The 15,837-nt window shown below is 40.0% G+C and overlaps 1 protein-coding gene across 4 annotated transcripts in view; it reads left to right on the forward strand.

Annotated features, from left to right (window-relative positions):
• Positions 1–2,763: 2,763 nt before the first annotated feature.
• The window catches only part of LSAMP (limbic system associated membrane protein), a 652,751-nt gene continuing 639,677 nt past the window's right edge, over positions 2,764–15,837 (forward strand). For all 4 annotated transcript variants that reach the window (XM_067738826.1, XM_067738828.1, XM_067738829.1 and 1 more), the window contains exon 1: positions 2,764–3,389. In XM_067738826.1, the coding sequence (XP_067594927.1) occupies positions 3,235–3,389 (155 nt within the window). In that variant the 5' untranslated portion in view covers positions 2,764–3,234. The remainder of the gene's footprint in view (positions 3,390–15,837) is intronic.

The following is a 15,837-nucleotide window of genomic DNA, read 5'->3' on the forward strand; positions in this document are numbered from 1 at the left end:
TACAGATTTCACATTCCTATTACTTTGGTGTGAATTATTTTGTACACCAATATGTTAAACTTTATGCTTTGACCGAGGACCGGACAAGTCTTACAGGTAACTTGAGATTACAGGTATAGGCAGTAGTCAACAACCATGTCTAGGCATCTACCGCAAACAATATGCTACCACCCCACCATACTTTCTCCTTGCCCTGGAAAAACCTCCTTCTTTCTTCATTCAAAGTATAGTCCGCTGATGCAAGAGAATTTTCACACCCTTGATATATCTGATCCTTCCCCTCAGTATCTAGTTCTCCTTGCAGGGTCATGTCATTCACCTGCCATCATCAGAGGAAACAGATGTTCTAGTAGCCCCGGTCCTTTTTTTCTTTCTTCCTCCTAACATGGGACAAACACCACCCACCCAAAAAAATGTTATATTTAAACCTTTGTCTAAGCCAACCCTTCATCTCTAAAAGCTCAGAAGAATCCTGCCAGGGATTGTGAAGCTTGTTGGCAGCAGTGGGTGGGGATGGGTGCTCTTTTCCTTGCACTCTCGGCATAGAGTTATGTAATCCTCCCATCTCCATTTGGCACTCGAAGCTCATTTTCCCATTGATACTGGGAACCCCAGAATTATGTGTTTTGTTGTTCAACCAGCACTTAACCATTTTTTTTTCCCTTTGGCAAAATGGGTCCCGAGTTTTAAACAGCTCAGTTACAAATTAGTGGTAAAACATTATTGATTTATTATCTGGGACTCTTTATTACCCTCAATATAAAACAACTTGATTTATATAAATTAAATGCGTAGTAAAAACAAAATTAATTGAACTCCACCAATCTTGAATTTGTGACAGTTTGGATTCCAATCCTTCAAGTTCTTTTCTTAAGAAAACAAAAGGTCTTCCTTCCTTTCCTCACATAATCTGTAAGAGTGAATCTACCTTTTAAGTTGATAAAACGTAGCAGATAAACTCTTTGAATACTCTGGTGTGGGCAAGGTAGGTGTCAGCACAGTAAGAGCCTCCTTAGGCTTGTACTCTGGTGGAGTTTGATGACGATTCCTAAACATATGCCGTTTTTTCAAATGTCCTTGGCTAATCATTTGTGTAAATAAGAGGGGTGAGCATAATATGTGCGTGTGTGTATGTGTTATTTGTGCATTTACTTGTATGGACATGGAATATTTAGGGAAAGATGTGTAAGAACCTGGAAATATTTGCTGCTGCCAAATAGGAGAAATGGGTTGCCTAAAGACAGGGATAGGGGGCTTCCCTGGTGGCGCAGTGGTTGAGAGTCCGCCTGCCGATGCAGGGGACACGGGTTCGTGGCCCGGTCCGGGAGGATCCCACATGCCGCGGAGCGGCTGGGCCCGTGAGCCATGGCCGCTGAGCCTGCGCGTCCGGAGCCTGTGCTCCGCAACGGGAGAGGCCACAGCAGTGAGAGGCCTGCGTACTGCAAAAAAAAAAAAAAAAAAAAAAAAGACAGGGATAGGACAGATAACTACAATTCACTCTACAGCATTCTGTATCACTTGATTTTCGTACCATGTGAATGCCTTAACTATTCCAGTAAATAAAATTAAAGGAAACAAAAAGTTTTGGGTTGGTCCATTTCCATCTTTTATGCTCAGCATGGGTTCTGAGGGAGAGGTCTAATCGTTGGGGGCTCTCACATGAGTGACTAACACCCCTGATGGCCCTTATCACTTGGATTGACTCATGGAGTAGAAGGACTGACAAATGATGGTAACCTGTCTTCCATTCACTGCAGTGCTGTATGCAGCCTCAGTGTCACCCTGTAAGTGACAAGCTTTCTGATATACAAATCTCCTTCCTTGCATTTTGAGAAGCAAGTGTCAGTAAAAATTTGGGAAGCAACGGCAACGTGCCATTGAAACAATAATCCTTAATACCATTCCTCATGTGTGGGACTGAGTAAGGGTTTCCTGGAGAGTGAAGTTGATTTAAGGGATCAGGGATCAGCTGCTGAGGCTGGCACTTGGAAAAGACAAACCAAGCATTCACACTTCAGACCACTCAATACCAGCATTGTGTCCAATCCATCTTTCATAAGGGGGCTCCAAGAGGGGGAGGGGATAAAGGAAGGAGAGAAAATAAACCTTATTAATCCCGTGAAAGAGAGAGGAAAGAATGAACAAGATGTGGGTATGAAAAGACAGTTGGAGAAATATTTAGTTTTGAAATCGACTTTGGCTTTTCATCTTAGACTCCACTGTCAAGTTTCTTCTGTTTTGCATTCCTCATCCCATCTTTCAGCACTGGTCCCCCTCCACCCCTCAGGCTTTCCTGTCCTTCTCTGTTTCACTCCCTCAGGCTTTCCTGTCCTTCTCTGTTTCACTCCCTCCATCTGTCAAGGTTTGCCTTGGTGTTCTCTTCTTTTCTCCCTTTTCCTTCTTTCTCACTCTTTGCCTCTCCTTCCCTGGACTCTTTCTCCTGTTGTTTTAGAGCTTGAGTCCCTCTCCTTTTCCCCTTTCTCTTGCACGGTACCTCCAAGCTCCATTCCCTCTTCTTAAGGAAATCAGCCAGGCCTCAGATGGAGCTGTTGTCCTGACAACCTAAAGGCGCATCAGGCTTTCACTGAGGCTGGCGGCTGCTGAAGGGGGCAGTTGTGGAAAGCGAGGGGCCACGCTGAGGGGAGGGCAGAGGGGATGACTCCGAGGGGCTGTTGGAATCCGCGGCGGGCGGGGGAGGTGCCAAGCGGAGGGAGGGCGGGAGGGAGGGACTGGAGGGAGAAACAGGAAGGGGAGGAGGGGGAGGGAGACTCTGGGCTGCTGCCGCTGCTGTGTGGGTTTCTTTACACTCGCTGGCAGGCTGGGTGCCGGCTCCCTCGCCCACCGGGAAAGTGGGTTACGGAGGCAAGAGGCTCAGCTCAGACGCTGGCAAAGGAGCATCCAGCCACAGAGAGACCAGAGAACACCTTCTTTTTGGCCACCTTCTCTTCATCTTTTCTAGAGGGTTTTATATTTTGTACTCTCTCCTTTCAAATTTTGTTTCTTTGACTTTTCCCCACCTCTTCTCGGGTTTCTGAGGGCTTTGTTGAGTCTTAGAGGCAAAAGAGACTGAGCGAGGGAAAGAGAGAGGCAAAGTGGAAAGGACCACAGATTGGCAAAGCCCGTTACGCCTTTGCCGTGGATGAAAGCCCTCCGTTTGTAAAGCCCTCTCGGCGAGCAGCAGGCCCACGCACGTCCTCCAGAGTAGCCCGCGACCCGCACCTCGGCGTGGCCACCATGGTCGCCAGAGTTCAGCCTGATCGGAAACAGTTGCCGCTGGTCCTACTGAGATTGCTCTGCCTTCTTCCCACAGGACTGCCCGTTCGCAGCGTGGATTTTAACCGAGGCACCGACAACATCACCGTGAGGCAGGGGGACACGGCCATCCTCAGGTAGGGCTTTCGGGCAACTTTTCTGTGGCGCTTAAGAGTGTGTGTGTTCTCCATGAACTCCAGCTCCTGATGCTGCAGGCTTGTGCTGTGTGTGTGCGTGTGTGTGTGTGTGTGTGTGCGCGCCTTTTACAGACTGGTCGAGGTATCTGCCAGCAAATTTCAAGGGGATTCTGGTCACTGTCAAGGATCAGCAGGGTTGGTTAAATGTTGTTTCGTTCCTAGGATCTTGCTTCTCTTGCTGAGAAAGGCTAATTTCATCCATGGTGTTAGTGACTTTCGGGCAGTATTTTTGCTTTTGTGATTGCAGATGCTTTGTACTTAAGAGTTTTGTTGGGGTTGCTTAACTGAGAAAGAAGAGTTTGTTGAATTATGGCGCTCAGAGAGTGGTACACAGTATTGCATTCTCCGTGGTGTATGTGTGTTTGTACATGTGGATACGTACAGAAAGGCTCTCGCTCTGCCCCAGCAATAGTTTGGATAGGAGACTTTCCGTAAGGATCTTCTAATTGACATGGAGGACAATAAATCAATCTTAGAACTTTGGTTGATTACTGAGCCTTTTCTGGAATGTGGATAGAAATCAACACAAGAATGAACAGAAGGAAAAAAAAAAAAAGGAACTTGCCGAATTGCTAATATTTAAGAATAGGAGTGTTAAGCACAGAGGTTAGGAAAGAATTAACCTGGCATTAAATGGATATTTCAAATTGATTATTGACCTCAGTGTCTTATCTCTATGCAGCTCTGTCAAACTCCGAAATATAATTTGGGATTGAAATTTGGAAAGGAAGAGTCCCAAGTCCTTGGAGTTTGACCCCTGTAAGGGACAGTGAGCTGGAGAAACTCAGATGGAACCTAGCCATAATTCTGTTTCTAAAGAGCTGCTAGCCTGTTTTCCTGTGTTTCTTTTCTCTCTTTCCCCTCGCCATCCACTGCATATACTCCTTGTCCTTTTTTATAGCTTTCCTTGACTTTCTATCAGATACTAAAAATAAATAAAATAAATAAATAAATAAATAAATAAATAAATGAATGAATAATGAAAGAAAATGTTCTCCTTGGAGATCTTTTAAAATCTCATTTCATCCAAATGAAATGACCTAGTGTCAGTCTGTCTGTCTGGCTAATATTGTTCGTTGTGGCAATAAAAAGCAGTATCTGATAGAAAAGAAGCATCTAATCTGTGTGCAAGGAGCTGATAGTGCATAAACCCTGGGGCATCGGGGAGCCGTTCTATAGCAGAGCTGCCTACAGCAGCAAAGTTTTCTTTCCTTTTCTCAGAAATAAATTTGGTTGGCTGTCACAGTGTCCTGCTTTGGGATCTCTTGCCTTGTTAGAGAGGGATGTGTGGGTTGTGTGTTGTGGTGTGTGTATGTTGCTGCGGAGTATAAAAACTAAGAAAATCCTAATGTGTAAGTGCTCCTGTCTTCATTTCCTGAGCATTGCGTGATTATGAATCCCAAAGATCCTACCATCCGAAGCATATTTTCCCTTCTAGCTCTCTCCAGCCCTGTGAAACCTGCATGTGTGATTTATCCACATGGAGTAATAAGATTTATAGAGTAATTTATCTGTTTGCAGAGGGATTTGGACATGATGCAGAAAATATTTTCGCAAACACATAAGCATGCCATGTCAACTGCTAGCATTCATATTCCCTAATGTCATTAACCCTTTACAAGTGAAGCACTCTATATAAATTTATGCTATTCTTAGCAAGATTTGTTTTCACTGAATTATAAGAATGAATATGGGAAAAGTGAATACTCTGGGTGTATAAGTTTTTATGTTAATGTCCATGAAATGAACTTTGTAAGGTCTTTCTAAGTCAGCATCACCTCTATCTTAAGCTATAGTTATCAAAGAGTTAGATAAGCATGTAAATGTTAATTTAGAAGAAAGAAGGTATTCTTATATTTTCGTACATTGTATGCATACAACTCTATGTCTATGAGAGGCAGTCTTACTACATAAATATCTATATATGATATATATGTGCTTCTGTGTGTCTATGGCTCAAAAGAAATGGAGTTTTTATGCATTACACTTTAGTAGACATTGCAGTATGGAAATGGGGTGGGTAGTGAGCACAGAGAATAAATATAGAAGCAGTCATTCCCTGGGAAAGAGAAGATAGACAAACAGAGCATGCAGAGAAGTCACCTGTGAGAGCCCATTGCTTTCCCAGACCTCACCTAATGTGCCCTCTTTTTTGTTTCCTTTGCCTTGGACAAGGCTTTATTTCTGGGTTGGTGGAGCTCTATCAGAAGTAACTATGGAGAGAGTTCCCTTTGTTTTTCGTAGCTGACCTTCTTCTCAGTCTCTTTAACTGAATCCAGTAAGCTTTGTGGGTCAGTTTGCTGGTGAAGATTGGCACTCTTGCTTTCTGTTTACAAGTCTAGCCTGGGAAAGCCTTGCTTCCACTTTATTTTTGACATTTTACTGGGAGCATGAGCTTCCAGGGGAGGAGAGGAAGGAGAACTTGATTCGTTGGAAGCCACAGTAGGTGTTTGGCACTGAGAAAGTGAAATGGCAAGGGGAAAAAAAATCCTGTCTCAGTGAGTCTGTGGCCCTGAATGATCTGAAATGGCAACAGGAAAGAAGGGAGGTTTGTAATTCTGGTGGTCCAGTGACAGAAGTTTGGCCGACTGTCCCCAAAACATTTACCTTTACTGCCTTACTTCCATGAAACAAGTGTTTTTTGGGGGGAATTGATGCTTACTTTTGTATAATTATGATCTTTGATGTAAATGTGTATCTTGATAGGACAGTATATACTAGTCTTGGGGTCTTGCTCTGTAATTTCTATCTTTTGGAAGAAAGAAAAGAAAGACTCTAGAATGAAGGTGATAAAACTAGGTGGAAAGAAAGATAATCTCATGTATACCAACCTAAGCCTGTTGTTTCCCAGAAGGGATTCTAGATCTTTATGAGCACCTTTATGAGATCCTTTAAGAGTTAAAGGAAACCACAGTACTATCTTCCATCTCAAAGGCAAGGGATCAAAGTGTGATTCACAGACCAGTGGCAGCCGCAGCAGCTCCTGGAGTGCCTTCCTAAATCCTACTGAACCAGAATCTTCATTTCCATTTGTTTGCACAGTAAAGTATGAGACACAGTTACCCACAGGACTTTACTTGTGCGGAAGTCTCAGTTGCTCTTCTGAATGGAGCCCACCTGCCTCACTGACACCCCGGCACAAGTGTAGTAGTTCATCAATTACTGGATAAGTTTCTAGCACTGGTCCTTCCAACCCTCTATCCTTGTACCCAGGCTCCCATAGGAATTCACTTCCTGGTTAATCTTGGCAGCTTGAAACCATGTAACTCTTGTGATAGATTAAGGGAAAAGTGAAAATAGTCTTCCAATCTGACCTTTAAAATTTCATTTTTAATAGTCCCACTAACTATATTTTCAATATTAGCAGCATATGTCTGGAAAGATCATTATAAAATAATCAATCCCAATATATCTGCTCATAAGGTAACTCCAAAAATTATATATACCTGCACATCTGGACATATTGCGTAACTGCATATGTGGTAAAATCAGAGGGTCCACACTAGTGTTGTGACTTTAAATATTTAAAATTGGGGGCATTGAAGTTGCATTTATTTCACAATTCTGACCCTATTTGATGTTTTCAGGATATTATAAGACCTTTTATGGTGATAACATTTTTACCATTTAGATGTAAATGTACCTAATAAGTGTTAGGTATAAGAAACTAAGTACCTAAGTTTAAAATAGTTAAATTTTTAGTTTTTCAAAATCTTTGGTCTTTTATTTCCTTGTTTGTTTCTACAGTAGGAGAAAAAGCAAAAACATTAAAAAGATGTGATTATTTGACAGTAAAATGTAAAAATTTTGTGCAACTTTTAAGAGAAAAATGGCTTCTCTTCTTTAAAGCATCTGGCACGCCTACATTCACAAAGAAACTGTCAACAATCAAACAGACTCCTGACACAGTATGTGATTTTTCTACCACTTATAATTATTCATTATTTGAAAACAAACTTTGTGGGCATGGGTCTATAGGGAGAGTTTGAGACAGTTATGAAGTTTTCTTTTTCTGTAGTTAACTCACTAAAGGTAATCAAAATTTATTTAGGTTATTATGATACTTTAAGGACTGTTCATTGCCCATTAAGTCCTTTATCAAATATACGTGGTAAATAATGGAGTAAAGTGTGCTATATCTTGTCTAAGAATATGGCAGATTGTATACGTTTTTAAAAGGATGTTTATGCACTTAATGTCACTTGCTGTTCATTTATGTCCTGAGGAACACAGCAGACAAATCTCATGTGACAAATACAGACTGTGGTAATTTGTGTGTCTCTAAGAATGAAACACATACATACAACACGTGTTAAGTTGGTTGTTCTAGGTAATTTGACTTCAAATGAATTATTTTTAGAATCGTGGAGTGTGAACAACCAAAAATGACTGACTCATCCACTAAATCAGTTGGTGAGGGTTAAACATTTGTGTTTCTTGAGGCTGGTTCCACATAACAGCAGACTCAGGCAGAAGAAGGATTAGTGCATTTTGCTGTAGTCTTTGGGAGCTCCAAGTACAAATGTCTGTGACTCACCTGGTAGGAGGTTGCCTGATTGTGTGCTGATACCCCTCACTGTCATCACCTGAGCCCAAGAGAGCCTGCCCTTTCAGGCCACAGTTTATGGCCATTGGCCCTGTTCTCCTGTGAATATCCTGCCTGTTACTTTGTACAACTCAGAAAAGCTAGGCTCTAATTTTGGATCTATCCTTGCATGCTACATGACTTTGAGAATGTCTCTTAAATATTTTGAACTTCAGTTTCATTTAAAAAATGATGAAATTACCTATTTTAGTTACTCTATGGGATTGTTTTAAAGAGCCTTTAACAAGAGGTTAAAGTAGTTCACTTTGGTGAATTATAAACTGCTACATAAAGCATAAAGTGTTAGTGGTTTTTCAACTACATGTAGCCAGTTGTTTAGACTTTAGGGGGCTCTTTTTCTTTAGACCAGAGTTTCTCAAACTTGAAGGTATATCCAAATTACCTTGAGTGTTCGTGAAAATGAAGATTACCTGGCCCCCACCTTCAGAGTTTCTGATTCAGTTCTCTGGTAGGTGCTGAAGTCTACATTTGTAACAAGTTCTCAGACGATGCTGATGCTGCAGGACCGAGCCACAGTTTGAGAACCACCAACTCTTGCTGCTACAAGTGTGTTCTGTAGACGAGCATCTTTAGTATCATATAGTCATTTGCTAAATCCCAAAATCTCAGGGCCTATCCTAGACCTACAAAATCAGAATCTGCATTTTAACAAGATCCCAAATGATTCATAAGCACATTAAAGTTGGAGAAATGCTGCTGTAGAGAGTTCACAACCATGGCTGCATGCTACACTCTACTGGAGGTCTTTTAAAAAACAATGAAGCCACATATTCCCTACTCTCAGAAATTCTGATTGAATTAGTTTGGGGTGGGGCTTGGACATAGGTATTTAAAAAATGATTCTGATATGTACACTGAGTTGAGAACTGCTCCTTTACTGGTTGAAAAATCTCTTTTACAAACCATGTTCAGGGCAGCACTTACTAGACGTGTAGTAAAAAAATATAGTCATGTGTGTGGTTTGGGAAATATTTCAACAGCAAAGATGTGCAAATTCAATTGAGAGAGAGGAAAGAGATCCTCATAGATCCATTTCCTTACCACACAATCTCATCCCTACAATGTCATGGAAAATGGAGTGGATGTTAAAATAATCCATATTATTTTAATGTGGTTCCAATTTACATAATATCTCTTGAAATAGCATTAAAGCTTGACTTTTTAAATCCTGTTGTTTGTGTTCGCTCTTTCATTTATGTTAGGCAAGACACAAAAGATACAAAACAGTTCTAGATTTTCTTTTTAAAGGGAGAAAAGAGACTATATTTAGTCAAGGAAAATATCTTTGGTCTTATTCAAACAGGCTTACTTCTGTGTACTTATGTTGTCATATCTGCCACAAATATGATTTTCAAAATATTAGCTAGCTGTTTGTAGAATTCATTTCAACTCTACATGATGATGTCTACATGAAACTAATAGTCAAGTGTTTATGTCAAAGATAAAGGATTTTTATCAAGGATATAAGTTCAGAATGTTCAACAAGTAGCGTCGTCCCATGGTATCTGTGGGAGATTGGTTCCAAGACCCCCCTCAATACCAAAATCTGCAGATGCTCAAGTCCCTTGTATAAAATGGCATAGTATTTGCATATAACATATGCACATGCTCTAGTATACTTTAAATCATCTCTAGATTACTTATAATACCTAATATAATGTAAATGCTATGTAAAAAGTTGTAAATAAAATGTAAATGCTATGTAAATAGTTGCCAGTGCTCTGGCAAATTCAAGCATTGCTTTTTGGAACTTTCTGGAATTTTTCTTCCAAATATTTTCAATCTGCAGTTGGTTTGAATCCGTGGATGCAGAATCCATGGATACAGAGGGCTGACTGTAGTCAGAAGACCAAGATCTAAACATCCTGAAATAGTCTGATCTATTAAATAAGTAAAAGTGATAGTTAACTTGGCCTACTACGCATGCAAGCTATTTTTATGATCAAATGAGATACTATGTGTCCAAGTGTTCTGTAAACTATAAAATGTAAGCTCTTAATAAGATTATTATCATTATATTCACAGCAGGAAATAACTTCTATAAAATTAGAAAACAATAAAATAAGCTTTTTATTTTTATTTCTATGGTTAAGTTTGGCCATTTGGTCTAAGATGGCCATTTCTTTTCAAGTCCTTTAAAGTCATATGTATCTTATAGTTGAGTTTGTTATCAGGAGTACAGGATGAGTGAACACATTTTTATAGTCACCTGTAATCAAAACATAATCTCAAGTTAATGAGTGATTAACCTTCGCCGAAGAAAACACTTTGCTTCAGAATTTGTTAATTACTATAGGGTAGATTTGTAGAAACTTAGAAGAGGAAAGTCCTTGGAGATCAGGCAGTCTCATCTCACTTTAAAGAGATGTAACTGACAGGAGAAAAATTTAGTTGGTTGTCTAAAGATTCAAGTGACCATTTGAGAACTAGATTCATGTCTCCTATTTCTCATGTCAGAGATCTTTATTCCAAATAAAGAGCTGAAAATTATCTTCTTGGTTTTCATGTTATAACATGATATGCCTTTTTTTGTTTTGAAATTGTAAGCTATTTTTTAATTTCTTCCTCATGCTTTTATGTTTCCAAATTTTCTATGATGAATAAATATTATTTTTAAAGCAAAGAAAGGAAAGAAAATGAAATATGAGTTAGCCAGTGGTCAATAAATATCTACTGATCATCTACTCAATGTCAGGCACTACATCAATGACATTCAATGCAATAGGACTCTCTTCCTGAAACTTTTTTTTTTTTAACATCTTTATTGGAGTATAATTGCTTTACAATGGTAAGTTAGTTTCTGCTTTATAACAAAGTGAATCAGCTATACATATACATATATCCCCATATCTCTTCCCTCTTGAGTCTCCCTCCCACCCTCCCTATCCCACCCCTCTAGGTGGTCACAAAACACTGAGCTGATCTCCCTGTGTTATGTAAATGCTTCCCACTAGCTATCTATTTTACATTTGGTAGTATATATAAATCCAGGCCAATCTCTCACTTCTTCCCAGCTTACCGTTCCCCCTCCCCCTCCCTGTGTCCTCAGGTCCATTCTCTACACCTGTGTCTTTATTCCTGTCCTGCCACTAGGTTCTTTAGAACGATTTTTTCTTTCTTTTTTTTTTTTTTTTTTTAGATTCCATATGTATTTGTTAGCATATGGTATTTGTATTTCTCCTTCTGACTTACTTCACTCTGTATGACAGACTCTAGGTCTATCTACCTCATTACAAATAGCTCAATTTCGTTTCTTTTTATGGCTGAGTAATATTCCATTGTATATATGTGCCACATCTTCTTTATCCATTCGTCTGTCTATGGACACTTAGGTTGCTTCCATGTCCTGGCTATTGTAAATAGAGCTGCAATGAACATTGTGGTACATGACTCTTTTTGAATTATGGTTTTCTCAGGATATATGTCCAGTAGTGGGATTGCTGGGTCATATGGTAGTTCTATTTTTAGTTTTTTAAGGAACCTCCATACTGTTCTCCATAGTGGCTGTATCAATTTACATTCCCACCAACGGTGCAAGAGGGTTCCCTTTTCTCCACATCCTCTCCAGCAGTTACTGTTGGTAGAGATTTTGATGATGGCCATTCTGACCAGTGTGAGATGATATCACACTGTGGTTTTGATTTGCATTTCTCTAATGATTAATGATGTTGAGCGTTCTTTCATGTGTTTGTTGGCAATCTGTATATCTTCTTTGGAGAAATGTCTATTTAGGTCTTCTGACCATTATTGGATTGGGTTTTTTTGTTTTTTTTTGATATTGAGCTGCATGAGCTGCTTGTAAATTTTGGAGATTAATCCTTTGTCAGTTGCTTCATTTGTAAATATTTTCTCCCATTCTGAGGGTTGTCTTTTCGCCTTGTTTATGGTTTCCTTTGCTGTGCAGAAGCTTTTAAGTTTCAATAGGTTCCATTTGTTTATTTTTGTTTTTATTTCCATTTCTCTAGGAGGTCATGATATACCATTTTTTACCCCCCTAAAAAATTATGCTAGTCTCCTATGATTTGTCCCTCTTGGAGACCCGACTAGCTTCAGTGAGGTTGTGGTCTCAGTTGGCAGGCTCTCCTTTGCACAGGCTCAAAGGGTATTCTACCCATTGCAGACACTGTAGATTGTATCAAATTCTTTCAGGAAGGTAGATCTTTTATTTTCTAATTTGTACAAAAGTTACTTTTGGCTAAAATTGGGACTGATTATGTTAAATTGGGAGGAACTGGAAATAGATCTAGACCTGTCTCTTGGGATGGCAGAGGCACTGCTGCAGGTGCCTGGGGAGTTTCTGGTGTGACATGCAGGACAAGGTCTCATGAAGCTTTCTTAGCAGGTGAGCGGCGGAGCCGAGGAAGGTACGACATGGTACACAAAGAAAAAGGGCAGAGCACAGTAAGGGGAAAATAACAGGTCAGCAGCTTTTCGTGAGCTCCCCATGGAGGCAGGCAGTGTTACAGGGAGTTCTGTCAGCTCCTAGTAGAGACTCAGCCTCAAGACTGAGGCTCAGAGAAGAAACAGAGTCCTTGTCTTAAGGGCTGGCTTGAACAGGGCAGAGAACTCAGTAATAAAGGATATTCCTCAGACATATTACCAAGATAGGTAACTTGGTCAAGGAGTAAAAGAGAGGGATGTAGTCCCTAGAACTGAAGCTCTGTGTCAAAGCTATTGTAACAAGGGGTGACATGGAGATGCAAGTCAGAGTGCTGAGCCCCATCTTTTTAAGCTCTTGCTGTATAAGTTCAGGATCATAAAACCTGGTCCAGCTTTGTGAGGTAAAGATGAAGACAAACATCTGAAATGAAGTAGGAATTGACACTACTTAGACCTTCCAGACTCCAGGTAGTTCGCAGAACCATGGACCCGAGCTCACCTGACTATCCCAGACGTGTTGTTTTCCAGTATCAATCTAGAAATGTCACCAGATCCTTCAAAGGCTTCTCATCATCTACAACATGAAGGCAGAACTCCTTAGCATGGATAACTCTCCATGACCTGCTACCTCACTGGGTCCACTAGTTCAGAACCTCTTACAGTTGGCGCTCATGAGCATGCTAGTGTGTGTGCACACACAATGCTGGTTCTTACATTTCTTCATGATGCTCTCTCTGCCTGGAACCTCTTCCGCCTCTCCACCCCTCCCACCACACTTCTTTGCTAGGTTGCCTCTTTGCCGCTCTTTCAAGGCTCAAGGTTAGTTCTGGTGCTATCTAATTCAAGTAATCTTCCGTAATCTTCCCAAAGTGGTCTAAGTACCTTATTTATTATTGCTGATAGCTTCTCTGCATACCTCCCCTTCAGCTTAACTGAGATACAGTTGACAAATAAAATTTCATATACTTAAGGTGTACAGAAGGATGATTTGATATATGTACCAATTGTGAAATGATTACTAAAATCAAGCTAATTGACATATCCGTCACCTCATATAGTTATCTTTGCGTGTGTGTGTCTGAGAACACCCAAAATCGACTCTGCTAGCAAACTTCAAATATACAATACGACATTATTAACCATAGTCACCATGCTGTACTTTAGATCCCCAGAAATTACTCATCTTATGATTGAAAGTTTGTACCCTTTGACTAATATCTCCCCATTTCTGCCACCCCTCCAGCCCCTGACAGTCACCATTCTACTTTCTGCCTCTCTGACTTTGACTTTTTTAGAGTCTGCATATAAGTGAGATAATGCAGAACTTATTTTTCTCTGCCTAGCTTATTTCACTTAGCATAATGTCCTCCAGGTTTATTCACATTGTCACAGATGGCAGGATTTTCTTCTTTTTTATAGCTGAATAATATTCCATTGTGTGTATATAGATATAGGTATAGGTTTCATACTTTCTTTATCCATTCATACATTAGTGAATGCTTAGGTTGTTTCCATATCTCGGCTGTTTTGAGTAATGCTGCAAAGAATACGGAAGTGCAGGTGTCTCTTTGAGATACTAATTCTGTTTCCTTCAAAAATATACCCAGAAATGAGGTAACTGCAGTATACGCATACCTCAATGTAGCATTTACTACACTTAAAAATTATATCCACTTGTATCTTGCTTCAGATGTACTATCAGCCCTTCAAAGGCAGGTGTTTCATCTACTTTACCTTTCCATTCCAGAATTTAGCTTAGTACCTACAGGTGCTCAGATAAATATTTGCTCACTGAATTGAACAGAGAGGGATAGTCATAGTATAAATCAAGCAGAGCAGAAATTTATTTATAAAAGAGGAAATAAATTAGGAGACGTGGATGAAGGAAGTTATGTTAGTGGTGAAATCAACCACCCCTGGAGTGATTGTGGATGTGTGGTTGAAAAAGACATAGTAAAATAAGAGATTGATTCTCTTCTGATCATTAGTAGGGTGGATTAGGGGGTTTGGCTGGAGATACTTTGAACATTCCCTGTTGCAGCTACTCTATTTGAGGATGGCTTTCTAGAGAAGGTCAAATAGGGTTTTTTTTTAGGAGAATCCCAAAGCTTCAGTCACAGGGGCCCAGACAAATTATGCTCCTTCCTCTGACAGATTAGCAGCTCTGACAGAGCTAAGAGTCACTCAGTGCTCCTGATGTGAGACATGTCCACTGTCTGAAGAGTGAGCTCAGCCTCGCAGGGAGCTGTAAGAAAAGGGGTATACTTTCCGGGAACTGCTGAGACTTTCTCCCTCTAGCGGTGGCTGTGGGCTTTCAGGGGCTAAGTTGGGGATTTGGGAGCAGGATTGTTGTGCAACAGGTATATTCACCTGATCTGTTCTACTTTGTTGTGAAATGAGGCAAGGGGCAGATCACTCACATTCATTTGACTCAGAGTAATTATTCGTACTGAACAATGATGCTTACCTGAGATTTGCAGTGTAGGGTTCATTACTCAGTCCTGGAGAAATTCCAACTTGAATGTACAGTGGGCTTTGTAATAATCCCAAATTCCCTTTTGTGCATCTTGCCATAATGCACAAGGGCATTATTTGTATTAGGTCAGAGGGAAAATGCAACCCAGTTTCTCATACAATAATGCATTAATAGCTATTCCTTTATAATTTTTGATGATGCGTTTCTATATTGAATGTTTATATCTTGAAGTTATCTAAGTTAGTAACATCCTTTCTCAAGTTGTGCTTTAGACATGCTAATGTTTGCCACGCTACCTTTCTAGGAACAAAAGATAACAACGAAAGTGATGCAGTTCAGTACTAAGTCATGAATAGCCAAAATACACGTGAAAATACTAAATGGGAAAAATAATTGGTTTCCTTATATCTAATCTTTGTGTTTCTTCAGTCACACCTTGTTCTACCCTATCTACATCAGGGCTGTTTATTTTATGGGATTTAAGCCACATACAGCTGCCAATTTCTGGCTGATCTTCATCTTGAGATAACCAAAGATTGCTGTCTTCTTGTGTATGTTCATGGTGCAATTGCGTGAGCATATCTTACGATCAGCATTTTCTGTTGCTGAATCATTAACTTAGCAGATGAATGGATTTTTCTTTGACTTTCTTGTTGACCTCTATTCTTCTGTGTATCTTTTGTGGCTGTAATCTGATGAACTAATATCTAATATCATCACCATGACAAGGAACTGCCTAAAGTCAATAGGATATTACTAGATTAGAGAAATTTCTAGATTGAACATCAAGAGATTTAGACTTTAGTTCCACAAAACCTATTGTCTATAGAAAGTTGGGAATTAGCCTCCATAGCTTCAACTCCAAAATTGTTATAATTCCTACTTGCCTATTAAACAAAGATGTTGGTCTGGTAAAGTGACATTAT

Source organism: Pseudorca crassidens, chromosome 5 (genome assembly GCF_039906515.1).
Source record: "Pseudorca crassidens isolate mPseCra1 chromosome 5, mPseCra1.hap1, whole genome shotgun sequence".
In the NCBI taxonomy this organism is placed as follows: domain Eukaryota; kingdom Metazoa; phylum Chordata; class Mammalia; order Artiodactyla; family Delphinidae; genus Pseudorca; species Pseudorca crassidens.